The 27,574-nt window shown below is 39.8% G+C and overlaps 2 protein-coding genes across 6 annotated transcripts in view; one reads left to right on the forward strand and one right to left on the reverse strand.

Moving 5' to 3' along the window:
• The window catches only part of OSMR (oncostatin M receptor), a 37,076-nt gene extending 18,847 nt beyond the window's left edge, over nucleotides 1-18,229 (forward strand). For all 5 annotated transcript variants that reach the window (XM_069776916.1, XM_069776918.1, XM_069776920.1 and 2 more), the window contains 11 exons: nucleotides 1,876-2,012; nucleotides 3,317-3,476; nucleotides 7,688-7,764; nucleotides 8,194-8,410; nucleotides 9,018-9,200; nucleotides 10,380-10,481; nucleotides 10,928-11,107; nucleotides 12,834-12,998; nucleotides 14,462-14,540; nucleotides 14,818-14,890; nucleotides 15,901-18,229. In XM_069776916.1, the coding sequence (XP_069633017.1) occupies nucleotides 1,876-2,012; nucleotides 3,317-3,476; nucleotides 7,688-7,764; nucleotides 8,194-8,410; nucleotides 9,018-9,200; nucleotides 10,380-10,481; nucleotides 10,928-11,107; nucleotides 12,834-12,998; nucleotides 14,462-14,540; nucleotides 14,818-14,890; nucleotides 15,901-16,350 (1,823 nt within the window). In that variant the 3' untranslated portion in view covers nucleotides 16,351-18,229. The remainder of the gene's footprint in view (nucleotides 1-1,875; nucleotides 2,013-3,316; nucleotides 3,477-7,687; nucleotides 7,765-8,193; nucleotides 8,411-9,017; nucleotides 9,201-10,379; nucleotides 10,482-10,927; nucleotides 11,108-12,833; nucleotides 12,999-14,461; nucleotides 14,541-14,817; nucleotides 14,891-15,900) is intronic.
• Nucleotides 18,230-19,997: 1,768 nt separating this feature from the next.
• Nucleotides 19,998-27,574, reverse strand: part of RICTOR (RPTOR independent companion of MTOR complex 2) — an 88,729-nt gene continuing 81,152 nt past the window's right edge. The window contains exons 35-38 of the mRNA XM_069776649.1: nucleotides 26,878-27,030; nucleotides 26,050-26,173; nucleotides 24,993-25,131; nucleotides 19,998-24,823 (exon numbers count right to left, since the gene is read on the reverse strand). Of these exons, the coding sequence (XP_069632750.1) occupies nucleotides 24,749-24,823; nucleotides 24,993-25,131; nucleotides 26,050-26,173; nucleotides 26,878-27,030 (491 nt within the window). The 3' untranslated portion in view covers nucleotides 19,998-24,748. The remainder of the gene's footprint in view (nucleotides 24,824-24,992; nucleotides 25,132-26,049; nucleotides 26,174-26,877; nucleotides 27,031-27,574) is intronic.

Raw genomic sequence — 27,574 nt, forward strand, 5'->3', positions numbered from 1 at the left:
GTTACTGAAATGACCCCTTAATGCTTCAAAATCTGCTGCTTTGCTGAAGCTGGTTCATAGCACAGGAAGCAATATGATACAAGGACATAAAATGGGGAGTTCAAGAAAAATATCTGTGTAGGTTACTTGGGAATTCAGTTCTTTCTCCAAAATATTATTGCTGATGTTACTGTCTTTCCAAAATAAAATGGAGTTGCACATTTTGAAAAGTGGGTAAATAAAATTACTAACACCTCTCCAAATGAGAAGCAATACAGGTGTAAGCAGCTATTGCCAGGAAAGAGGTGATAGTGCTAACTTGTCTTGGTGCTAATGTGGGACAGTAACATCTGCTGTGCTACTGTAAGGGAAGAAGAGTAGTTCATCATCAGTGAAATAAAGCAGATTATTCTGTGAGTGGTAACTGATGGCTGATTTTCTGTCTTCCCTATTAGTTGTGTCCTTTATCACATTGTGCCCCAGGTCCTGTAAGTTCCTACCTACTCCTGCCTCAAAACGCCTGGGTATTTCATGTGTCTCCAGCAGTATTTCCAGTTCTCCTTGTGTCCTCTCGCCTCGCCACATCCACCTCAGTGTTCCTAAGGTCCTGTGGCTGCCTTGCCTGTTTGAAGAAGCAGGAGGCAACATGTGCTTTTCTTAGTTCTGAAGCTGACAGGTTGATGGACAGGGAGGCTGCTGGTGTAACTGCTGCATTGTCGCAGCACTTCCTTCCTCAGAGGCACTGATTACAGTTTTGCTAGCCATGCTTTTTCATATGACTTGTAGGAACATACATTAAATGCCTGTCTGTTAAATTTGTTTCAGAGAGGCATGAGAGTTCTAAAAGTTGATTACTTGATTGTTTGGGGGTGGAAGACATAGAGCAGGAAGAAAATGGAGGAGCAAACTGACAGATTGTAGTGAAACAACACAGTATTATAAACTAAGTTTTCATGGGAAATCAGACTAAAATAGGTTACATTCAATGTGCTAAATACATTAATGTTTTACTACAATTTTCTTTTCCAATTCTAGTGATTGTTACTAGTTAAAGAAATGATATATAGTATTTATCATGAGTTAACCTTTTAAATAGTGATTGCTGTAAAGTCCTTTATGTTTTCTCTGATCCTGGATGTATTTACAGCAGAATTTTCCTTACTTAAAGGATGTCAGCACGTAAAGGAAAACTGAAGTCCATTGTTTCCAATTCTGCATGTGGTAGCTGGGACCTTCTGTATCAAACACAAGTTCCTTTGAGTCTGGAAATCCTCAAATTATAATTCATGGTACTTGAAGTTCCAGGATAATGGCCAAAGCTGTAAACATACTACTCACTTGCATTGCCATGTCTTATTCCTTACAATTGGACTGATAACCTGGGACAGTTTGAGATCTGCTGCTCTCACTGAATACTGCTTACATAGCAGTTAAGAATTTCAGAAATCTTTTGGAAGGAGTGGCATTGGCACTGTTTACCAGAGGGTGATTACTGGCAGAAGTCAATGTAAGAGTTGTGAATAAAATTTCTGGTGAAGAGGCTGGATTCTGGGGTGCAGAAATGTGGCAAATGTTACTCACCATGCTACATCAGAAACTCCACTAGGCCCAGGATTAGAGAATTTTACTGGATTTGCAATAGAAGTCTCTGACTTTCTTTTGTTCATGATGTTCTAAAATATTTCCAACTTGGCACAAGGGTATTTTTTAATCTTGTACCACATTTACTTACATTTACATTCTGAAATGAATTTTTACTAATTTATATCTGCTTCTCCTAGACTGGCAGAAAAATCTGTATTTCTTTATTCATTTACTACTCAGCTAAAATACCTTCAAATACTTTTGCATGTATTTTATGTTTTACAAGAGCTAACTTGGATTTTCCATTCACAGTTTATCCTGCTGCACCTTTCCAGCTGTGGGAAGAAAGCACAGATACAGAAATCACATTATATTGGAAACATCGAAACAAAGAAATTGAACTGTTTTGTCAGACTGAAGTGATCCAACCTGATGGGCAAGTAGAACTGGTATGAAACCTGAATTTCATAAACAAAACCATAGCAAATATCTCTTTGATCTGAGATTAAAAAACAATTTCCCAGCAGTATCAATATACTCTAAATCTTGTGAGTGTGTTGATGTGTCTTTTTCTGGATTGATTTTCTCCCAAGCTCTACAGTCATGATGTGGTCCCTGTGGGCAGCCATTGCTGGCAGTAATTCACACTCCCAACAGTTCCTGTACTGCTGGCCAAAGTGTACAATGTGACTGGTCTGCGTATGTGGCTCTGTCCTCTGCTGGATGGATTCTGAGATTTGTTGAAGTAAATGAAAATACTTATGGGCCTTATAATTGCTGTTAGCTATTGCTAATTTTGATTTGTCATATTTTTATTACTCATATCGTCTTACACACAAATGGTGGAGAGGTGTGTTGAAGGCTTTTTTTATGTTAGTCCAGGAGCTTTCTGTGTGCTATTGACTGTGCTATTGACTGTACTTGATGGTAGTGTGTCTGGTTTCTAGTGAGAGAACCCCAGAACAGTTTTTCTTCCCATCCTCTTCCATCTCCTTGAAGATTATTTGAGTAGACTCCTTGTCTTGTTCCATCTCTTTCACAAACAGCTGACTGAGGCTGACTGACTCGTTGCATATGTACTGTGGTTTCTGTGTAGCCCTTTTCTTAGGAAGGCAGCTTGCCTCTAGCATGTTAAAAAGGCATTATGAAGATCAAGATCAAGCTGCATTCTGTCTTAAGTATTGCTCAAGACCTGTTAGATCAAATGGCTGCCGCAGCTGACCATTGCAGGAGACAGTTTGGAGGCGAGGCTTAAAAACATGCTCACTTTTTGACTCTAACCAGAACTCACCCAGTCTTTTAGGAGGGAGTAGGGGAAGAGGTTGGGGATAAAATGGAAAGAAAAGGTAGCTGTAGATGCTGTGCTTGGATCTGGAACAGCATCCTACTTACATGAAGTGAGTAAGAGACCCAGGCTCTGTGAGGATAAGATCTCAGCAGATTCCCTCCTTGATGTAAGAAATAGTCATTTGACAGGTTGTGAGTGACTCCTACTCAGACAGTTGCACAGAGAAGGTTTGCAGACCTCTTTTTGGATCTCCCAGTCTTTTGATTTTGTGCATATTGTTGGGTTTGATTTTTTTTGGGGGGGGGGGGGCAGGGGTTGACTATTGTTCCATGATTATCTTTTCCAAGTCAAGCTTAACTGGCTATCGTAGGATCTAGAGGAAGAACTAGAACTATTTTTTCAGACTAAAACTTTTGCTAATGAAGCTGCACTGGGCTCTGACTGTTATGTTTTTCTGTCTTGCAGCATAATAGTTCAGATGCGCAACTCCATTCTGGTAGCGTCACCCTAGGTGGACTGCAGCCATACACTGAATACACAGCTAGAGTACACTGTGGGGCAGCTAAGCATTTCTGGAGGTGGAGTGAATGGAGCGAAGCCCTAACCATCAGAACAAAGGAAGCAAGTATGTCCAGCTGTCGTGGTTTAACCCCAGCCAGCAACTAAGCACCACGCAGCCGCTCACTCACTCCCCGCCATCCAGTGGGATGGGGGAGAAAATCAGGAAAAAGAAGTAAAACTCCTGGGTTGAGATAAGAATGGTTTAATAGAACAGAAAAGAAGAAACTAACAATGATAATGATAACGCTAATAAAATGACAACAGTAGTAATAAAAGGATTGGAATGTACAAATGATGCACAGGGCAATTGCTCACCACCCGCCGACCGACACCCAGCCAGTCCCTGAGCAGCGATTCCCTGCCCCCACTTCCCCATTCCTATACTAGATAGGACGTCCCATGGTATGGAATACACCGTTGGCCAGTTTGGGTCAGGTGCCCTGGCTGTGTCCTGTGCCAACTTCTTGTGCCCCTCCAGCTTTCTTGCTGGCTGGGCATGAGAAGCTGAAAAATCCTTGACTATAGTCTAAACACTACTTAGCAACAACAGAAAACATCAGTGTTATCAACATTCTTCACATACTGAACTCAAAACATAGCACTGTACCAGCTGCTAGGAAGACAGTTAACTCTATCCCAGCTGAAAACAGGACAGTATCCACCCCTTATTCTAGACCATTGACATCATGCTCCGTTCCCATACCTTTAGTTACATTCTGATCAATCATCACCACCTTTCCATCCCTTTGAGACATATGAACAATTATATATATATATATATAAGTATACACACACAGAGATATCAGTTCTTTAGTTCATGGGTTATGTTCATAAAATGTTTGTTGAGTTCATTTAGTTTCCGACTCTGGGCTCCATCTGTCATACCAGTCTGTCTGGGCAGGAGGGATGGTGCAAAGTCCTCTCAGTCGGTAGAGCAGAATTGGGCTTCAGTGTGGTGTGACGAGCAGATGACATTTGACGCAGCAGGAGGATGGTGTGCACCGTTGGATTGTTGCATGCTGGAGTCAGTTCTGGTTCCACCTCTACTGCGCTTTGCTCAGTTTTATCACAGTTCTTTCTTGCTTGATCCAAGTGGTTCTTACTATAGTACTATGGATATAGCATATAACAATTATAGTAATGATAACATACAGTAGCAGGGTTATATAGCAACTAATATCATGCAGTTTAATTCTGGCTATTTTCATCTAAAATCAAATCCTCTTCAGGCACACATCGGATTTCTCCATCTTTACGCATCACCCACCAAGTGCACCCAGGCCCTTGAGCAAAAGCAATCCCACGAATGGGTTTACCTTTGCCTGAGGCAGGAGTAACCCAGACTGTTTTCCCTAACATGTTTTTCATGTGCACTACAGGGACTTTATCCCCTTCTACAGTATGTAAAAATTCTGATTGGGCAGGGCCACTCCGATTGGCAGATCCTCTGGTGTTGACTAACCAGATGGCTTTTGCTAAATGTGTATCCCAATGTTTGAAAGTTCCACCCCCCATTGCTCTCAATGTAGTCTTTAACAGTCCATTGTATCGCTCAATTTTCCCAGAGGCTGGTGCATGATAGGGGATATGATACACCCACTCAATGCCATGCTCTTTGGCCCAGGTGTCTATGAGGTTGTTTCGGAAATGAGTCCCATTGTCTGACTCAATTCTTTCTGGGGTGCCATGTTGCCACAAGACCTGCTTCTCAAGGCCCAGGATAGTGTTCCGGGCAGTGGCATAGGGTACAGAATATGTTTCCAGCCATCCGGTGGTTGCTTCCACCATTGTCAGCACATAGCGCTTGCCTTGGCGAGTTTGTGGGAGTGTGATATAGCCAATCCGCCAGGGCTTCCCCAGATTTATATTTCAGCCATCGCCCTCCATACCACAGGGCCTTTAACCTCTTGGCTTGCTTAATTGCAGCACATGTTTCACATTCATAGATAACCTGCACGATAGTGTCCATGGTCAGGTCCACCCCTCGATCTTGAGCCCATCTATATGTTGCATCTCTTCCCTAATGGCCTGAAGTATCATGGCCCCACCGAGCCATATATAGCTCACCCTTATGTTGCCAGTCCAGGTCCACCTGAGCCACTTCAGTCTTGGCAGCCTGATCCACCTGTTGGTTGTTTTGATGTTCTTCAGTGGCCCGACCCTTGGGTACGTGAGCATCTACATGACGCACTTTTACAACCGGATTCTCTAGCCGGAACACAATATCTTGCCACAGTGTGGCAGCCCAAATGGGTTTACCTCTGCGCTGCCAGTTGCTCTGCTTCCATTGCTGTAACCACCCCTACAGGGCATTTGCCACCATCCATGAGTCAGTATAGAGATAGAGCACTGGCCACTTCTCTCTTTCTGCAATATCTAATGCTAGCTGGATGAGTTTCACCTCTGCAAAGTGACTCGATTCACCTTCTCCTTCAGCAGTTTCTGCAACTTGTTCAGGGGTGAATTTCCAAAACATTGGAGGTGCCCACTTTTCTAAGTACTTGTCCATACTACCCCACACACCCTGCCACTCATAATTATCCAGCCTTGGGGCAGATCTCTGGGTGATCTTCTTAAATAGTTGTTTAACCTTAAACGAGAGCTGAACCACATTCAGAAGCATGCTAATTCCTAGCAGTAGGGCTAGGACTGTGCTAGTCCCAACATCCCAAGAGTATTCAAATTTTTCAAAATTCTCAAACACCATTGTAACTGGACTGAAAGGGAAAGGAGAGGGGAAGAAAGGTACCCCACCCATAGACTGGTTTTCCCAGGAGGAAAGGTAAACGGTATAATTATTAATAGTTTCCCACAGATGGCTCCCGCAGTATAAAGGTGACAATGCTGAGTGCAAATACCGGATTAATCCCACAGCTGATGACTTTATCATACCATAAACCAGTGTTATACAATACATCAAAGCGAAAACCTTAATCCACCTCCCATGGATGATAAGCAGCAGAAGAGGAACTACATACAGCAAGCGAGGTGATACATAACAGAACTTTAAAAACCAGAGCAACAACTCTAAGAACACATAAATCAACATAATGACCAGCGACTATTAGACCAATATAATGAATGCTTATAACAAATTTGTTTTAACAAGCTCTGGTCAGCTTTGTCGTTATCTCAACCCTTCGTGCCCCACATTGGGCGCCAAAATGGACTTTCGTGGTTTAACCCCAGCCAGCAACTAAGCACCACGCAGCCGCTCACTCACCCCCCCCCCATCCAGTGGGATGGGGGAGAAAATCAGGAAAAAGAAGTAAAACTCCTGGGTTGAGATAAGAATGGTTTAATAGAACAGAAAAGAAGAAACTAACAATGATAATGATAACGCTAATAAAATGACAACAGTAGTAATAAAAGGATTGGAATGTACAAATGATGCACAGGGCAATTGCTCACCACCCGCCGACCGACACCCAGCCAGTCCCTGAGCAGCGATTCCCTGCCCCCACTTCCCCATTCCTATACTAGATAGGACGTCCCATGGTATGGAATACACCGTTGGCCAGTTTGGGTCAGGTGCCCTGGCTGTGTCCTGTGCCAACTTCTTGTGCCCCTCCAGCTTTCTTGCTGGCTGGGCATGAGAAGCTGAAAAATCCTTGACTTTAGACTAAAAACTACTTAGCAACAACAGAAAACATCAGTGTTATCAACATTCTTCACATACTGAACTCAAAACATAGCACTGTACCAGCTACTAGGAAGACAGTTAACTCTATCCCAGCTGAAAACAGGACACCAGCCTATTGAGAAGGAAACCTTGAAGAGTGTTCTTCACTTGCTATCTCTGTTTGCTATTTGTTTCTACTCCTCTGCTGTGTAGCTAAAGCAGAGACCTGTTGCATACATAAAAGTAGAAGCACACTAAGCAATCTTTAAGAAGGTGGCTTCTTAAACAACTCTCATCCTACCTGCCAGTCTCTGCCATTCCATCCAGTGAAGTCAGTGGGAAATCCAGATGACTGGGAGGATGGACAGACTGAATTACAGTGTTCTGTGAGGGCTGGAGGAACAGTGCAGAGGTAGGGAACAAGCACCTGGGAACTGCAAGCAAAGAAAGATTATCTAGGGAAATGAACCAGACATTCATTCAGAAAAGGAAACAAAGGGCGGAAGAAGTTACAGGGTAGTGTTTTGGCAAGACCTGGGAATGATGGGGAAAAAGAGGTTTTGGGAGTGGAATTTCTTCAAATGGGAGGAAGCAATTAAACTGTTTATCCTTTCTGCACCTAGAGCATCTTTGTTTTGCTGTATTTTTTGCAGGTCCATCAGGGAAACTGGACATCTGGAGAGAAATTACACCAGTTTTGGGGGGGCGGAATGTGACCTTGTTCTGGAAGGTGAGACATTGGTACAGAAATGGCAGCAAAACCCTTCATAAGGAGGTTGGAAACTTCTCCCACGAGCTTTAAAAGTCTGTGTGTGCTTAATAGCAAATCAGTATGAAAATGTCTTCTAAGAATCTAAGACAAATATTATATATAATGTAATTTAGAACGTATGTAGCTGTATGATGGTGTGCTGTCCTGGCATTTCAGACATACACTTCTTTTTTTCTAAGTATTATAACACGACAAATCCCATTACTGAGCTTTCTGCATTTCTGTTTCAACCAGTATACGTATGCATGCATGTATGGAAACAAGTGTTTATATTCTTACAGAAATAATACATCCAATTAGTTATTTAAAGTTCTAAATGCTTCTTTCATATTTTTTTGGCAAAATTTATGAAGTAATTGATGTCTACCCCCATAAATTTTTCCCCAGCAAGCACCAAGTTTTCGAGCAAATGCAAGAAGTATTTCCTATGAAGTAACCTGGGAAAAAGTAGAAGATGGCTCTAAGCCTGAAAGCATCTCCTTTTCATCAGTTTACAATAGCACAAGGATTTCTATTGATAACCATTCCTACAGAATCAGTATCATGGCAAAGAACAATGTTAATTATTCACTTCCTTCAGTATTGATCATCCCTAGAGCTACAGGTAACAGTAGGAGTATTTTCAGTTAGATTTCCATTATGAGAGTTTCGTTTCTACCTATTTTAAGTGAAGTGATAATTTATCATCTTGGGGGAACAAATTAACCTGGCCTGTTAACTCACATCACAGCTATCTGGAAATTGTTACTGTACTTTATTTTTGTCTACAGGGTGGTAACTGTATGTATGTTAAGCTTAAGTGCCTCCATCCATCCCTTGCAGAGAGTTTCTGCAGAGCAAAACACATTTAGCCTTAAGCTAAGGCCTCAGACCTGTGGCAGGTACTGTGAAGTGCAGCCAGTGCCTCGCAGGGAACTCCTGTGTGCGATTAGCTGCTTCTGACTTTCTGTTTGTGACTCCAGGTTTCTGCAGTTCAGTTCTTTTTATGAATATATAGTAATAATTACTGGATGTTTTTTGAGCTGTCAGCTTTCAGCATACAAAGAGATCAGCTTTCAGCATGTGAAAGATGCCATATGTCTGATAGTGAAGGAACGCAACTATTTTATTATTGTTTTAACAGCTTAGCATGGAAACTATATTGATCTTCATTTATGAATCTGAGGTCTTATGCAGGAAAATAACAGACACTCTGTTTTGTTCATTTGTAGGCACCAAAGAGCTTAAAGAAGAACAGGTTAATGGTACAGATGATGGCATTTTTATTTCCTGGGAGCCCAGACATATATATGACAGTTACATTATCGATTGGTGTAACTTCCCAATGTTGCAGCCCTGTGATTTGCAGTGGAAGAGATTTGGGCCCAACACTTCCAGTGCTCTGATTAACTCAGGTGAAAGCCAAACAATTTTTCCTTCTGATGTCTGTGCAGCAGTCTTTCATGCTGTGGGCATTAATTGAATTTAGGAAACAAATCCTGTGGAATACGGAAGTCTGTGCAGTGGAGGTGTAATACTGCAAAGGCATGTGGCATCATGTTTTGCCTAGCAAATGCATTAGACACCACAAATGTGCCAGCAGAATTAAGCCTTGAAAGTCAGCATAGTATTTTAGAAAAGTCAGTGTAGTATTTTAGAAAAAAGGTCTTTTGAGTAGCTTGTAGTAATATCTTGAAGGAGGATGGTAAGGTTGATGAAGGAGTTAAAAATATTTTAGCAGGAGAGATGCAAAATGGAGCTCTGCCTTATCTGTAATATGGGTCAGAAAACTAGACTCGGACAATGTAACACCCACTGTGTAGTGAGAGGTTTAGTGCTGTCAGTGTGGCACAAATCATGTGTCTCAGGACCCGTCCTTGCTTAGGACCAGTTGTGTGTTTTTTATCCCAGTGGTGGCCACTAGACCTAAATCCTTTCTGGCTGTGTGGAAGTTGCTCTGATACACTTCCACAGGTACAAGAACATAGCCTTCCTCGAGTCTCCCAAGCTGAGAGTTTACTCTGGAATGAAACATGTTTGATCAAAATTTGACTGAATGCATTTCGGTATGCAATTAAAGGAACTGCACTTCAATTCATACAAACACATGGGAGCCTGCGTCCTTACTGAAGGAGAGTGTGGTAACACATGGAAAAAAGGTTGTCCAGTTCTTGCACTTGGTTAATACCAATGGGAGTGATGTTAATGAGAATAACATGGAATCCTGATGCATGGGTATATGTCTAGATTAAACAGTCCAAAACATGACCTTTGTCTGTACCAGAAGCAGAAATGAAATTATCTTACTCTTTGATGCACTTGGAGTCTATTGTGCACTGATCTTGAATACTCTAGGGCAACAAAAATGTATTACCCCCCTCTATTCTCTCTTTCAGACAGAATAAATGTTCAATTTGCATTATGCACACTAAGAATTGGTTTACCCTGTGTCTCCTTCAGTTGCTTTAATAGCACAACAGCACACAAAGGTGATTTCTAATGGATTATAGACCTCTGTAGAAAGCAGTTAAGTAAAAGCAAAACCAAAAGACAAACCATAACCTACTTTTGTAATCAGTTCCACTATTTTCTAGCTGCTTTTGTTCCGGGGGTGAGATATAACTTCCACGTCTATGGATCTGTTGCTAATACAGCCTCCTTACTGGAGAGGAAGACTGGTTATCTCAGGGAGCTACGTAAGTTGGCAACATATTTAGGGTTTGTGTATTTGCTAAATTAATCTGTCAAACAGAATTCCACAGCCTTCCTCCTGCAACTAGCTAAAAATGTCATCTGCTGTGTTGTTTCTATATCATCAGTGAAGCATTTAAAAGTTGTACAACAACGTACATGATCCTACATCAAGGATATTTGACTAGTTCAGTGACCAGGTAGAGTCTATGTTAATTAGAATAGCTAAACAAAGCTGTGATTAGCAGTCACTGCTTTGTGTATAATGTGGAGTATGTGAAGGCTCTGTGAAGTTGACAGTTTATGTGGAGCACTTTGGCTTTGTTCAACTTTTAAATGCAAGTAAGATATAAACAGAAACACCACATGGGAATTTAGCCATTTTCCAAGTAAGAAGACAAACATTCTTCAAGAATAATGGCAAGTTTAATTTGAATTTCCTTTCTTCCAGCTACTCTGCTTGACCCTGTTGTGGAAAAAGTTGAACTGACTTTCAATGCAGTAACACTATCTTGGGATTCTTACCCCACAAATAAGTCACAGTTTGGTTTCGTAAGAGGCTACCATGTTTACGTGTCACCTATACAAGAGAAATGCAGTTTGAAAGGATCCAAAAAACACGTTCTTCCAGGTAACTGAGCTCTGGGATTTAGGAATTTGTGTCATTGATATGGGTGAAAGACTTTGAGGCTGTTGCTGATACTGCAGCCTCTTAGAAAGTTCACATTAGGCAGGCAAATTGGCTGATTAGGCAATATATAGATTTCAACACCCGCTGCTTTTGATTCCTCTGTAATGCTTGAGGTGCTAATGGGCAGAAGTAGGTCCTGGCTTTATACAGATTTATAGCTCCCATCCTGTTGTCCATAGCTCCTTTTAACTCCAGTGTGAGCTCCAGAAAAGATTCTTGTAGTACTGTAGGAGGAGTCAAGTTTCTGCCTCTTGTGATCTGACTTCTGGATGAATTTCGAAAACATCTGTTTGTGGTCTACTTGGATGACAGTCATAGGAAGCATGTTAGTTTTACTAAAATTTGGGGTATTTTAGAAACAGATGGGATACAATTTATTTCCTTTAGAATTGGAGCACTGTGTAAATTCTGTGTTTAAATTCTTTTATAGTGAAAGTATTTGTGGCTGTGCTCTACAGTGGAGTTCCTTCAGCAGAACTGAGCTGTAGGGTGGCACAAAGCCATGTTTAAACTTTTATGTCTGATTTTCCTGCTTCACACTCAAAACTTCTCCAGATGACTTTGCTTCATTATAATTTTCAGATGTTTTCAACATGTTCAAGGATTTTTTTTTTCCTTGCCTCTTATGGGGCATGTCCTGTATCAGACCCTTCTGCTGATTAGACTAGTGCCAGGCTGAAAATCTTAGTCTGAACTGGACGAGGCTTATGTAGGAGTTCCTGTCAGAACTAAACTAACCATAGAAGTACCATAATTCTGCAAGTAAACCCAGTTAGACTTTAAAATGTTTAAATCGAAGATTTCCTGCTTCCCAGTTTGCCTGAGCTAGCAGATAAGGGGTGTGACTGGGAACAGGAGGAATAAGCTAACCCTTTTCTACCTGGGGTCTGGGAGTTGCACAATACAGAGGCAAAAGTTTTTTTTTCAGGCAGAGATTTCTTGCTTTCAATTATCTTCAAAGAACTTGACCTAAGCTTAAGGGCTACAGGATTCTGTTGAAAAAAGAAATGGCAAACCCCAAATCATTCTCTTAAAAAGCTCTAGTAAAAGGAAATTAAAACAAACAGTTGCAGCTTTTGACAGCAAGTTATTAGGTGGTCTGCCAGAAGATGGGCGATACTGTAGACAGTCCAGTTAGAAGGGATGTGAGTTCAGCCCAGGGGCAGTGAGTCAGGATGCATCATCCTTCTCAGAAGAAACTGTGCAAGTTACAAAGAAAGTGGGTTGCAAATGTTCTGTTATTTCAGTGGTCTAACAGTCTCAGTTAAGCTGATTCGTAGTATTTTGGGGAGACCTTATCGCAACCTTTAATTACTTAAGGGGGGCTTATAAGAAAGATGGAGAGAGACTTTTTACCAGGGCCTGTAGTGATGGGACAAGGGGTAATGGTTTTAAACTGAAAGAGGGTAGGTTTAGATGAGAGACAAGGAAGAAACTCTTTACATTGAGAGTGGTGAGGCACTCGAAGAGGCTGCCCAGTGAAGCCGTGGACGCCCCATCCCTGGAAGTGTTCAAGGCCAGGCTGGATGAGGCTTTGAGCAACCTGGTCGGGTGGAAGGTGTCCCTGCCCATGGGAGGGGGGTTGGAACTAGATGATCATTGAAGGTCCCTTCCAACCCAAACCATTCTGTGATTCTGTGATTCTAGCTTATTTGTTTCATTTTAGATGGTTCAGTGCTATGTAAATACACAATTGAAAACCCAGAAGAAAAGAGATACACCGTGAAACACCTATTGTCGAACACAAAATACAAACTAGTGGTTAAAGCATATACAAGTGGAGGAGAGACTCCCATCGTTAACTTTATATACATAGATACACCGTTTAACTGTGAGTATTGTCTGTGGAAAATCTGTCTTCTAGCAGAAGGATGGGATGATTTAAAAGCTTAGAATAGTCTTCCTTTCTCAAGGGAAAACACTTAATTCAATGCAATATGCACTTGAGAAAGGATCCAACTGAGAAATGGAATGTGCATACTAACACAGCATTCGGATACTGTTAAGTAGCTATGGCTTTTTTATTTTAGAATGAAAATAATTTTACATCCTTATTTAAGTCATATCTTTCTGGGAAATAGCTTAATATATGCACATTTGCATGACTAGTGAGTCCTGTTTGCTGGAATGCATTGAAGAATTGCATTGTATTTAACTAGTTTTCTAATTTGGGAAAAACTACAGATCTGTGTGCAAACAAGTAATTTCTGTATAGACTCTTGAACTTCTAATGTTGATTCTTATTCTCATCAGTCTTTAAATCCATTGCCAAGTTCAATCCTTCATAACTCAGTAAGAAAAGGCTTTTGGCTTGAGCACTGTAGTTTGCTAACTAGGCAGATTTGGTCACCAAAGCAGAACAGGAAAATCACATGCCTGTACTTCTGTTCCCTTGAAAATACCACTCAGCGGACATGGTTGTGAAACTTATGATCCAAATGGGAGTTGTCCGGTTTTGAAAAATTTGTTGGGGGTGGAGGTGAAGGGGAGGTGTAGGAAAGGGTGAAGCATTGGCTTACGCAAAGAGACTTCGTGTTTTAGGCTAACTAGCAGAACAGTGTCTAAACCCTCATGGTACCCTCCCAGAGGCAGTTCTGCCTCTTACACCTGTGTTCCAGCTCCCATTAGCCAGCCTTCTCTTGTGCAGGCAGAGACGCTTGTACAGCCACACAGGGAATCAAAATGGGGGCTTAATTAACCCAGAAAAGATAAAAGGAGAATGTAACCCCTGTCCCTTCCCTGCTGGTGTGTGTGGTAGGGACACACAGACTTGCTGGCACAGGGTAAGAGGGCCCTGGCCAGGGCAGAGGGAGAGTGAGCACTGACTAGTGCTCCCTCTTGGCCTGCTTACTTCAGCCTCAACTGTTTGTGAAAAACATAGCCCAAGGCTGTATCTTCCAACTAGAAGGAAATACTGAGATTCTTGTGTCAGCATAAATCCTAGAGAGCATGAATACTTGTGTAGTGTCTGTCTTGCTATAGTCCATCCGTACTGGAGGTACAGATGTTCTGTCAACATCTCATGGTAAAAATCTGTCGTCTTTGGAGATCTGAGAGAAAACCTAAACCAAATCGTTAAGTGAGGTTATCATTATCTTAATTTTGGAAATTTACCCTTATAGTTAAGATGCCAACATGAGGTCAAATAAAAGCAATCTAGTAATAATTCAATTTTGGTTAGTGGCAGGTGTCCCACGTGGGCTTGATGCTATTTTTGTCCCAGAAACTCAGGCTATATTGACTGTAACTGGTGAGAAGATGAAAACAAATTTTTAAAGTGTTTTTCTTTCACAGCAAATGTGCTGTACCTTCTAGTCCTGCTAGTGATAGTTCCATCACTAGTAGCAGCTATATGCCGCTGGAAGATGAAGTGGTAAGTTATAATGCATTTTTCATTATAGAGAACGTAACTAGCGTAATTCACAAACCGCAGCTGCAGCTTGTTCCTTCCAGCCTGTTGTAAGGCCTCATTCATTTTTTCCTTTGGCTGTCCAACTGTGTGGATGTTTTAAGTATTTGGCTTGTGGCATTTCTAAGACACTCATCATCTGCTGCTGTTTTTGTGTACACATCTCTGTGCGGCTTCTGCTGGTAGAATATGCTTTGATGAGAGAACAAAAATGTCATTTGTTTTGCTCTCTGATTTCCAGGGTGAAGGAGTGCTGCTGTCCTTTAATACCTAGTCCTAACAAGAGCAAAGTGCTGTCATTCAAAGAGGTTACGGTAAGATCACCGAAAATCTGGTATTTTTAATTTTTCCATTCTTTGACTGGTAAAGTTTGAGAAAAATATTTTTCTTGTGTTGACTACATTTAAAAATGAGTGATACTCATACAGAAATTAACATAATTTAATACCATCATCATTTAGTGGAAAATTTTCCTTTTGATATTTGTGTGACTCTGCAGTGATCAGTTTATATTCTGCAGTCTGTTACTGCAAAAAGTGAAAGCATAACTGGAGAATAAATAAAATCTTTTGATACAGTAGGCGATTCTTCTAGTGTTGCTGTTCAAAACCCAGCATTGTCTGAACACAACAGACCAGCTGATACTGTACTTCCCCGCAGCTTGTGAACTGTATCCACCCACTCCTCCTGCCCCACACATCCAACCCTCTGTGGTAGGGCACAGCAGAGTGATGCAGTTGCTGGCCCTTGGGAGGATACAGTGGGTTCTGCCAGGTCTGGCTGGGAGGAAAGGATTGCCAAAAGGCCTTCAAATTCTTCCGTAGGCCCTTTAAACTGGGAGCTGCTACTTCCATGCTCTGTGCAAGGGGGTCGCAAAACTGGGAGCATGTCTTTACCCTGGCAGGCGTGGGGCTGCTGCTGTTTTTGGGTGTTCATTGAATGGTAGCACCAGAGGGAGGAGTCTGCACAACCTAACAGCCCATGCTGCTGCCTTGTAGTTGCTGGTGGTTCAGACTGAAAACCACACACATCAGAAACCTGGCAAAGTCTTTAAAGCAGAGGGACATGGTTCCTTCTTCAAATGTACTCATATGGAACTAACTTAAAAATCTCTAAATGAGTACTCTGAAAAATTCCACATAAAATGCAGCTTCCATTGAACATTCTGTACACTTTTTCCTTCAAATTCTGTTCATTTATTTGAAAAATCTAAACTAAAAAAATCTGTAAGATGATATTAGAAGTGCTTGAAGTAATCACTCACATTCCTTTACTCTGGGATTCTTTCATTGAGTAATTTTTTTGTTTTATGGTTCTCTTGTAGATCGGTTCTGAGAAAGTATTGAAAATAAGTGACTGCATTCCTGACATGCTAGCAGTGGACAATAAGGCCGAAGCCCAGAAATTACATCCATGGAGCCAGTTGTCTTCAACACCAACAGAAGATAAGATTGGTGGTCACAATTCTTCCTGGATTTACCCTAATGAAAATGGAGAGAGAGACTTTACGCCCACACCTACACCTCAGACTCATACTTGGTTTGAAAATTTTGCTTATTCTTCTCATCTTGCAGTTGAATCTGATCCCTATCATATACCGGAGACACCAGAACCAAGCAAGCCAGAACTGTCAGTACTGTTATACCAGCCACACTACTACTTTGATATTTTTAATAAAGATGCTGCCTCAACACCCAGAGAAACAGCTGGCAGAAAGACCAGTCTGAGATATATTTCACAAACAGATGTGCACTGCCTAGGGAGGAGGCTTTGATGTCCTCTCCTCCATTGAGTAAATCCAGTATTTGATTACACAATATAAATAAGAATTTCTAAAGCCATAACAGCTTCTTTCGATGAAGGCTTTCACAAGCCCAACTTCTGTTAATGCTGCAATGCTCTTGCTTCAGGACTAGTTTAAAAATACTGACTTGTGCACAGGAGTGATGTATGCTATGGTTTCATCACAATTTATCGGATTATGTAAGATTTGCAGGCTGTTTTGCGGCCTATATTATGTATGAAGTTAGATCACAGCAGTTTCTCATAGCCTGATGCGGAGAACTACTATATTTTGCAGCGATTAAAAATTTATTTGGAAAGTAGAGGAGCAAGTTAAACAAGCAGGTAGGCTGTTGTGCTCAAGGAAGGTATTCCACTTGCAGTATTCTGTGTGCACTATGTGTTCTGGCCACCCCTAGCTAGCATGTATTGTGCAGCTGTGCATGGAGCACTACCCAGCTCAGAGTCTGCCTCAGCCCAGTAACAGTGGGATGGTGGGTTGTATTTTCTCTCTCTCAAATGATGTAAGGAATCAACATGGAAGGGTTACCTGCATTCAGTGTGGTGCATTCCTGAAAGATTAGAAGGAACCTAGAGAAGTTAACCCTGTGCACCAAAATCCAAGATCATCCGGCTTTTACTTTACCTGTCTTCTAACTACATTTGAAAACAGATTTTTGTAGTACAGTCCCCTGTTAGTGGGCTGCTGCTCCCATTTCTGGTAACTGGGACTCCTCACACATCTGCCTTCTTTGCCTGGAAGAATCACCCTTTAAAATCCAACACCCCCCCCCCCCCCCCCAAATCCTCTTAACTAAACAAAGAAATGTGGAGAGTGGAAAAGAACTGTTTTTCCAGCAGGACACCTCTTTGCAGAGCTGTTACCATGGCACTCCTTCTCTGCTTGTGCACATGAACTTCACTTCTTTTGGCATTAACCCCTGCACTTCTGTAGCAAGCCCCAATCAACCTGGTAAGCAGACACAGTAGTCAGATGCATAGGTGTATAAATCCCATTTGTGAAAAACATCATATTCAGGTTGCATATCAGCTAGATCTTCCAACACTACTTTTGCACGTAAAAAAAATAAATATATATACATATATATGTTTTTCATGGTAATGCTTAGAATCCCTACAGTAGGCACTGGTACATTTAGGTCTTCCATTCCGATTTCAAAAAATTGTGTATTTGTAATGAATCAGAATAGTTGTAATTCTATCTGAAAGTCTCATCAGATTAACCTCCTCAGTGCACAAGGAACCTTTTGGTTTTGCCTAATTATGACGCTGTCTGGCATCTTTCAAAAACAAAAGAATTCAACTTAAGAGCTATGATGGTGTGCTCCCCCTGCCCCAACCTGACCTCTATTGCCCGTAACTCCACTCAAGCGATAACCACCAGTGGCGTTATAATGGATGCATCTGGTCGGAATGGCAGCATCCAGCTCAAAGTGGATTCAGGGGAAACAGGTAACAACGCAACAGCCAAAGGCTAATGTGCCAACCAAAATATGGCTAGTATGCAAATATCACTATAAGTCAATTATCTTACTCCATAAATAGCAGGCAGCTAGCCCAGGGCCCATTGAGCTCTTCTGCACAGCAGTGGACTGCACAGCAGGATCTCCCCTTGAGCAGGGACACCTCACAAGGTTACTCCTCAAGGTTGAGAGATTCCTTGCCACAACAGATTCTCAGTAAGTGAATTGGGAATAAGAGCACTGAAACTTTGAAGTCATAGCTAAATGTCCTCTATGCGGTAAATACCGAAGCATACCTTGCCCTCGAATCCTGTAAACCACTGTCGCATTTACCACTGAGCTTTGTTAACTCACTGTCTTAATCAATAAAGTACATTGTTGCTTCTCTCTTGCCAGTGAAGTGCATAACTCCATCTGCAACATGAGCACAGAATAAGCAGTTCTCAAAAGGGAAAAAAATGAAGTGTTTTTTACAATTTGATCTTCAGCTAATTTGTTCAAACATAGGGAAGACAAGTGCATTAACTAGCTAATCATAGTTCCTAAAAACTAAGCAGCTGCAGGCAGAAATGAGTTTTGCTACTGAACCACATCTAGGTTTTATACTATTGTTTATAGATACTGCTGTAATGTTGCAATAGGAAGACCAGTTAAGACCTTACATAGACTGGCTGAGACACACATGGACTGCAGGGGGAGAAGTCTTCAGGCAGGCAAAGGAGAGGTACAAACAGGAGTGCAAACACACAGATACCTCTAACCACAGTTAGCTATCCAGCCAACGCACACTGTCCTGTGTCCACGTGTAGGTCACACATAGATTTACTTGAAAAAAAAAAAATTTGCAGCATGGTCCTTCCTTTCAGCCTTCAGACAGTGGAGTAAGGAAACACGGCTGGTCCCATTTAGCTGAACTGCAGTTTGACAGAGAATAAGGAAGTAAGAGAGGAAGCTGATGCTATTCAATGGAGACATCCCAGAGCAGCTTTTCTTCCCTCTATGTTACAGTGAATTTGAAAGTTTGATACCACAGTACCTTTGCGACTTAGAACTTCTCCGAAGTGTTTTCACCACATCGCATGTAGTTGCGTAGTTTAAAAGCTTTACTGTTGGAAAAAAGGCCAATAAACAGAAAGGAGCTGTTTTGCCACTACCAAAGTAGCAACTTCGTAGCTGTGCATTTCAAAGAAAGGCCTGTTTATTTTAAAAGGTTTAAAAGGTATCCTAAATCAAGGAGTTACACGTCTAAGGAATTCTGATACAGAAGTTGGTCAAAAAGATCAGACTATCCCATGAAACGTTTTAAATTTCAACATGCTGCAGTTCCTCACACCAGTGGACAGCTGTAACAAAGCGCAAATTCCTACTTCTGAAAAAGCGGCTTCCACCAGGGCTTGGCTGTGGTAATTCAGCCCCAGGAGTGAGCGGACGTATGCGTGAGGGTGCAGGCAACGTGGCTAGTTGTGCCTTCCCAATGGTGGGGTGAGACACATTGGCCTGTGGAGTTTCCACCTCAGCTCCCTTGGTCTTTCTGCAGGAGATCCTGCACTGGTGAAACTTCGCTATCTGGAAACAAGGAAACACTTTACCCAGTACCAGATTGCTTGGCGAGGTGATGAGAAGTTAGCTCCTCTCTATCTATAAGCCTTTCCCCTTGCTGGCCCTGATGGGTGGTGTTTCATGAAACCACCTGTGCTTAAAAGCACACAGAGGATTCCAGGGAGGACAATGCCTTCCTGCCAGTCAAAGAGTACAGTCCAGGCACTAGAACTAAAGATTAGAAAAGTATTTTTGCATCAGTGGGGAGGCATGTATAGTTTTCATATTTTTAAATTCTTAAAATGGGTTCAAAACTCTAAAGTTTTTTTGGTTGATAATTCAACTTTCACAGCAGTTGTGATGGTTTAAGTATTAGCATTTCAACAAAATGGAAAATTATTAATTCTTAGTATCAATCAGTATGCTAAATTTTAAAAATAAGAACGGTGTACAAGGAGTCCCCTTCTATTTTTATAAGACATCTTACAAAGCAGTAATGCAAAACAAATTTGACAAAAATATCAGGTTGTTCTAGTTAATTAGTAACTTACAAATATAAATAAAATTCCAACCCATTTCTAGTACCACAAGGTACATACAAGACAGAACAACTATAAGAAGTTTAAGTACATTTTATTAACAATGCATCCCTTTGACAAGATTACGCTTCAGGAGGCTTTTAATGCCCATTGACATGAACTGTACACACTATACAAAAAAAAACCAGAAAAAAAACAAAAAAAAATCAAAGTGGGTAATACCATTTTGGGACAAGCCTCTGTTTAAATTATACACAGCTCAATGCAATATTCTTACGGAAAATATATAAATACTTTTTCTTTCTATGTTACAGGTATACAATATAAATCAGATTTCAATGTCTGTTCAGTGACCTAAAAACACTAGAACCCCCAAATATGTAGCAGCGTATTACTAAATTAAAAGACCACACAGGACAGGGAAAGTAAGTCTTGAGATTTTCCTTGATCCCTTCCCTCCTCAGAATGGTTAATTTAGATAATCTCTTGTAATGCAGTTTTAGGGATGCTGACAGCCCAGTATTGGAACAATTTTTCTAATAAATCTACAAAATGTCTGGCTTTTCCTCCCTTAGACATTGCATCTTGTGCTAAAACACAGTATTCAGTGGCAAAATGGCATGTTACACTTTTTGGCATAAATTACATTTCTCAAATAAAATAGTGTATTTTACAAAGCAACTCAAGCAAAATGTGCAATTTCTGCATGCTGTGGCATTGCTGTCCATCCATGTTACAAAAATAGTCCAAAGAAAATCCACATTCTTTACTGAACATACACATCTGTTGAGAACAAAACGATCCAGGGAACCAGAATCAGGAGTTAAACAAAAACCAGGGGATGGGGGGCTTCTAGCAAAATATAAACATGGTTTCTAGTATGTTCCCAAAGGTCTTTTACAGTTCTCAGATTTTACTCTCACCTAGTATACCTTTAATAAGCACATGATATTAAAGAAGTGTAACTTAAAAAGTTACAGGACCTGCTTTCAGCTGGCTCCAGTGAAGCTGAGTAACAGGACTTCTGTGCAGCCCTGCTAGGAGGCAAGCAGAAACCTTGGAGAGGCTCTGAAGCCTGGCAAGAATTCTTCCACTGCGATTGCTCAGCTTGAGCTCATGTTCACCTACAACGGAACAGCAGCTTCCTGCAGTGCAAACAGCCAGACACCAAGTCCAAGACACAGACAAAGAAGCAGCAACAACTCTTCCATCTCTCACTAGGCTTTGATTACCTGTTTCTCAAATAGCTACTTTTCTCTTCAGGTGCCTAGTAAAGGTGTTATAGGTTTTTTCAGTCTCTCACTGCAAATTACAAATCTCATTCAAGATCACTACATATGTTTCATATTAAAATGACAAAAATATGAGCAGGATTCTCACTGCTGCCTTTTTAAATGTTTATAAGGGCAATGTACATCAGTGTGCCAAGCCACTGTACCCTACACTACCAAATACTTTAGCACTTCATTGTGTCTTGGGAAAAAACAGCAACAAAACCCAATGAGAGCACATTTAGGGTACATATGTCAGGTCAAATAATAACTGTCAGATGAGGAAAAAAGAACTGTTTCAAGCACAACATGCCAGGGGCCCAACATACAACTTAAGCGCCTCAAAGCCTGACCATCTCCAGCTTCAAGTGACATCCAGGACAGCTGGGAGCATTCTGCATCTCCGAATTTCAGACAGCTGAAAGGTCTCTCTCTCCAAAAGGACACTCACAGCACCCAGCTTTGTCCTCCTCCCCACTCAATGGAGGGAAACAGGCCCTAGGGGAAGTAATTTGGAGCCCTTTAGTTAGCTCTCTGCCCTTTGGAAAGGGCCATCCCTTTCCACTGACTGTAAAAGGAGACTAAGAAAATCAGCCAGCTAATGTAGTAGACCAAATGCGACTGGTTTCACAGCCAGCCTCTCCTTCCCACACAGGCTTTCCCCTCAGAGCTGAGTATTTTGTGTTAGCATGTTGAATCAGTCAGTTTTCTTTGCCACAGCAACTAAAGTGTATTTGTATATAGTGTGGGTGAATGCTCTACATTTTACCATTTATTTGACAGTATCACCAATTGTTCGGACTGGAAAAATACAAAGCAGGTGGTCTGTCAGCTTCCCTTGCAAATCTTTCTAGGAGAAGTGGAAGGATTCTTTATTAGGGTTAATATAAGCACAATTTTTATTTACTAATGTTTTCTTTTGAAGTTTTATCATGAAGCAAACCCCCCCCCCCCCCCAAAATAAGAACTTTAAAAGGGATATTAAAAAAAAAAATCTATAGTTTTAGAAATTCACAGTTTGCAACTAGGCCAATATCAAATTCCTTCAATTACAGAATCCCTTCATTTGCCAATTAAAATGAAACATTAATGTGAGCTTAATGTAAATAGGTAAATTAATTCTAGAAATGTTGTATGTTATGTACAGTACAGACTTTACATCCTTGATGCATACTTGTTGAAATCTACTGACACTCATACACTTTCAGAAAAAAAAATCACGTTTCATAACTGAATTTCAGGCCATAATTTGTATGTCAAGTTTCTGTTGTCATGGATCCCCACACAAGCAAGTACTTCAGAACACATACGCATTTCAAGATAGAGATTCTTTCAAAAGTGTATTGACATTGCTTTCGCTTACCTGTTTATAATCAGAGGCCTTCTTATGGTGCTTTCTACATTAAGTGCTATGGGTTAAGCTGGTAACAAATGAAGAAAGGTGGTTTTTGAAGTACAGGTGAAAAAACTTATTTTGCTTTAACTGCAGAAAAATAACATGGAGTTGTTGATGTAACCCCATCTAGCTGTTAAAACAAATCTCTTATACTCTAGTCTAACTGAGGTAGTGTTTGAAACTACTGTATAAGATATGCTAGCCCCTTTTTTGGGAAAACTACATTACTTCCTTTGGAGTTTATACCACTATTTGGTCTACTGTGATTTGACATTTTGGTTTTACAGAAGTATTTCTTTCTTATGACCACAGAAGTCCAATAGTTACTGGTGTGGTATGTTTTCAGAGCATTTCAAACATGCCTTGACACACAGATAATATTATTTGTGTCACTGACCACAGAAGAGTTGAATCAGTTTCTTTTTGCTCCTTCTTTCAGTGAAAACTCATGAAAAGGAAATCTTAAGAACTAAATTTGACTATGAGCAGCAACTTAAAATCTGCTTTACCAGAACTTGATGATATGGAGTGCACATAAGAACTCAGTGAAGTGATAGCTGCAAAGCAGTGCTTATGTGGCAAGATCAAATCTCCAGTAAGAACAAAGAAATTCTACATTTCACTAGGAATTGTGTTTTCCTGTTCACAGAACTAATTGATATCTCCAGTAGCATAGCTAGTAAGAACAGTTATGAGCATCAGGATAAATTTCACTTATCTTCACTTAAGTATTAATCTGACAATTATAAAAAATGGTAAAAGTGAATGGATAAAAATATGTTCTACTTAGTACAGTCCAGCTGAATTATTCACCTATATCAAAATCAAAGGGTAATCCCTTCTATTACAGGCATTCTAACAAAGGCGGCCATGCTACTGTATATACACATTTGCATATATTTATATTACCTTCATATAAAGGCTTCTGAATCTTTAGATCCATGATAAAAGTGATGGGGATTCTTACTTTATTTTTTTAAGCTTGCACTCATTAATTTAGAAACCTCACTAGTAACATGATAGAGGCAATGATTTCAGTCACTGTAGCATTTAAGTTTTGCAACAAGTCTTAAATACCAGTATAAAATAAGTACTGCTGCTCCAAATTTTGGTACTTAAGGCTTTTCACTACAATTATTAGTACTATCCAATGCTTGATCACTCATCCATTGAAAATTCAAATAAACCTTTGTTTTTATAAAAGGCTGTTTCCATGGAACTTGGGAAACACTCGTATTATGTCTTCTCACAAAAGCAGCAATGATTAAATGTCTTCAAGTTTAGTTTATACAATATTCATTTAACTGATACAAAGCATGCTTTTTAAAGGATTTTAGTTTAGAGTAAGACCAACATTCGTACTATATGAGCGTGAGCGTAGAAACTGCAAACACATGCATATCATTCAGGGAAAACAATCTGATTTCAGCATTTTAAGTTTAACTGATTTGTTATTTTTAAAATCAAACTGTAGTGAAAATCCTTAACTGGTTCAGATAAGATACATGTATGTATGTAAATGTACTGAAACTGGAGAGACTGCTAATAAAATGATTTACAACTATAGCAATATTAAAATAACTTAAAGGAAACCTCAGATTCACAGAGGCTTTTCTTTCTGTCTGAAGTTACAAACCCCCAAGTAGTGTTATAAACAGTACAAAAAACAACAGAGAAGGGTTAACATTAATCCCCCGTTGTCCACAATTACAGCATGGCTCCCCATTGCTGGCAATGGAATGCACCCTCATCTCTCTGATTCCTGATATCCAGGGTTTAAAAAGGAAGGCATCGTTCTGCTTCTCTGGAACAGAATCAGAAGTCAATCAAAAAAGATGTCTCTGCATGTTGTCCTGTTTTTTTTTTTAAATTTATGGTAGAAAATGAAATGAAAACTTGTGGAGGTGTTCAGTGCTCGGCTCTTGCATATACTGGTAATTACTATTATTAAAACTATGGTAATGTTTAATAACTCCCCAAAGGGCTCAAAAGACTGGGGCAGTAGTTGGTTGAGGAAGAAAATGTTTTCAGTTCAGTCTTCAGGTACCAGTAGCTTCTGGAACGGTTTAGAAGATGATGCTCCAAGCTTTTTATCCAGTCAGTCGGAGGTTGTCTGAGGATTTCAGAAAGTCTGTATGTAATGCACTGCATGAGACAGAGGTCAGGATTCAGCTGATGCATCAATTACTGGCTGTTTTGTTGGTGTTGCTAAAATAGCCTCCGCTTCTTCATGCATCTACAGGAAAAAGACATGGAGTATTAATAATGTTAGAGATTTTACTAGAGAAACACTATAAAATGGTTTCCTTGAAGATATATCTGAAAGCATCTTTTATTCAGAGCATGAAACTTGCATCCAGGTGGCACATTTCAGTGCATTCAATGCATTTGGACCCTCCACTTACTTGTAAGAACTGTACATCTTGAAATAGCTCCTGAATGAACCTTCGAGATGGAAGTCGAAATGTACAATGTGCTAACAAGTAGGACACCTCAGAGTAAAGGCATATGTCATCAAATGCTTGGGGATACTTCTCCTTAATTCTGAAAAACAGAAGAAACACCAAGATTTCATAAGTCTTGAACAGACTTCCATCATATTCTGAAACACTGTTCAATTAGATTTTGATTGTCATCATTAACAAAAGTAGAATTCTTCAGTAACAGGCGTTATAAATTCTGGATCTGATGAAGCAAGAAAATCAAAACAGACAGCATTATTTTGTACCAAACTGGAAGAAATCTGTATTAATGAGGTAAAACAGAATATATAATTTGAAAGTTGTACAGAATTGCTGAGATCACCTAGTCTTAAAATAACAGATGTAGAAAAAGAATAGTGTATCAAAGAATTGGCACCCACATGTACAACAGTAAAAAAAATACAAAAAAGCTAACTTAATTACCTGCAAGCATTTTTGAAACTAAAATGAGCATTTCTGCATTTTCTTTCAGCAGCTGTACATCAGTTTCCAGTGTCACTAGCCCAGAAACCTACAGGTTTTATTATAACATTTGGCCCCTGGATTTATATTCCTATATTTTAACATGATTTTTTCTATAAATTAATTCCAGTAGTTGTACTCTCTCTCAAAGCAGATTTGTGTTTCTCAAGATGTTACTTTCAGCTCATTATTCTGCTTATTTGATATATGTTATTTGGCACAAATAACAAAAAAGAATTATCGTTTTTTTAAAAAGATGCATGATATACTTGGTATGTAATGAAGTATCACTACAGTTGAATTACTGATTTTAAAAAGACTGGGGAAGAGTAAGAAATTAAAGACAGAGCAAAAATATTAAAGGAAAACTCTTTGCTTAGCTTTTATGATACATTCAATCATATCTGTGTTGACAGTTCTTTGACAAGTCAGAAATAAGGTTAATCACTATCCCAGAGATCTTCGAGAATACATACAACTAAATGTTGCTAAAACACCTGAAAGGTATTGAACTTACGTCAGGAGTCCAGTTTCATGGCCCTTGGTTCCTACTGAACTACTCAAATTGATTACTAAACGTAAGACTTCTTTCCGCAGAAGTATTCTGCATACTGGTGTATCATCTGGGATTGATTTTACTCCTGGAAAAACAAATTAAACAGTATGGAGTTTAAACAGAACAGTCTTTGATTGTGCTAGTCTTACGCCACGTAAATCTGTTTTAGCATTCCAAAAGCACATACACACACGTATTTATGTATGTATTCTGAATTATCAACAAATATTTCCATTGAAATTAAAACAGAAAAAATACTATTATCAGGAATTTTAACATAGAAATATTTTTAAAAGGTAAACTACCATTTCATAAATGGAAAAACCTGTAAGATTCAATTACAATTCTGTCTGCGCGAGTGATTACCTGCTCTGTTTCTATCAGATGCTGGAGAAGTTAGCAACCAGCTACTTAAGAAATTATGGTAACTCAAAATGTAAACCACAAGCCTAAGAAAGAAGCGTCTTTCTCTTTACAGAAATTTAGTCTTTTTTTTTTTTAAACTAACACCAGTGTGGAAAAAAAAGGCCATCAATTTGCTTGTCATGTCGGATACAGAGCTATATAATAACCCACAGAAGTGCTGTACAGCAAAAGGAGAAGAGTTTAAAATTATATTCTCTCATCTGGAAATGGTGGTTGTTTTTATTCTTGGTTTGGGTTTTTTTGTTTGCTTTTTTTAAATAATAAGCAATACTTTGTTGTAGTATGTATAAGTATTATTTTTCCACAGTACTTAAATACTGTAAGAATTATAGTCTCTAATAATCATAAGGCTTTCAAACTTACCTAGTACAAGCTCTGTACTCTTGGTGCTGCTAGCTGAACCATGGGATACTGCATCACTACAGCCTGAAATTCCAGAAAATTTGGAGGAATGCACATCTAAGTGATTGTGTATGGTCTGCCCACACCAGTCAGTATATGGAATGTCTGAAAAATCTGACATAAACAAGATGTTGTATCTTTGTTATTCACATTTTTCCTCACTTCAGATGCTTTTGTTATTTTTCTACAATGGGCATAACACTAAGTACTGTGCATATAAACCAGCTGGAAACCAGATGTTAGATTTTGGACAAATCATACACAAAATGTCTAAAAATCACTTTTTTTGAATCTTAAAATACTTGACTGAAAATAATCAACTCTTAGACACTGATGGAAGCCTAAAAACTGTCATCACACAGAGTTCTTATTGATATATCTGTGCTCTATTTACATAATAAAGATGCTCCTGCATACACACATTTTGTTCATACAATTATCAGAGGTGTTACAGAAAGGGCTCTGTCTTCATCAACAGAAAGATGTGACAAGTTAAGATTCTTCTGGGAGATTTCACTATCCACAGCCTTCAGTGTTTTGGATTTAAAGAGATGAATATAAAATCCAAGCTTTTAATTGTAGCACAGTTAACAGAACCACAGAAAAACAATAGGTCTGAAGGGACTCCTGGAGATCACCTAGTTCACCCCTTGCTCAA

The sequence above is a fragment of the Haliaeetus albicilla genome, chromosome Z (genome assembly GCF_947461875.1).
Source record: "Haliaeetus albicilla chromosome Z, bHalAlb1.1, whole genome shotgun sequence".
Classification (NCBI taxonomy): Eukaryota; Metazoa; Chordata; class Aves; order Accipitriformes; family Accipitridae; genus Haliaeetus; species Haliaeetus albicilla.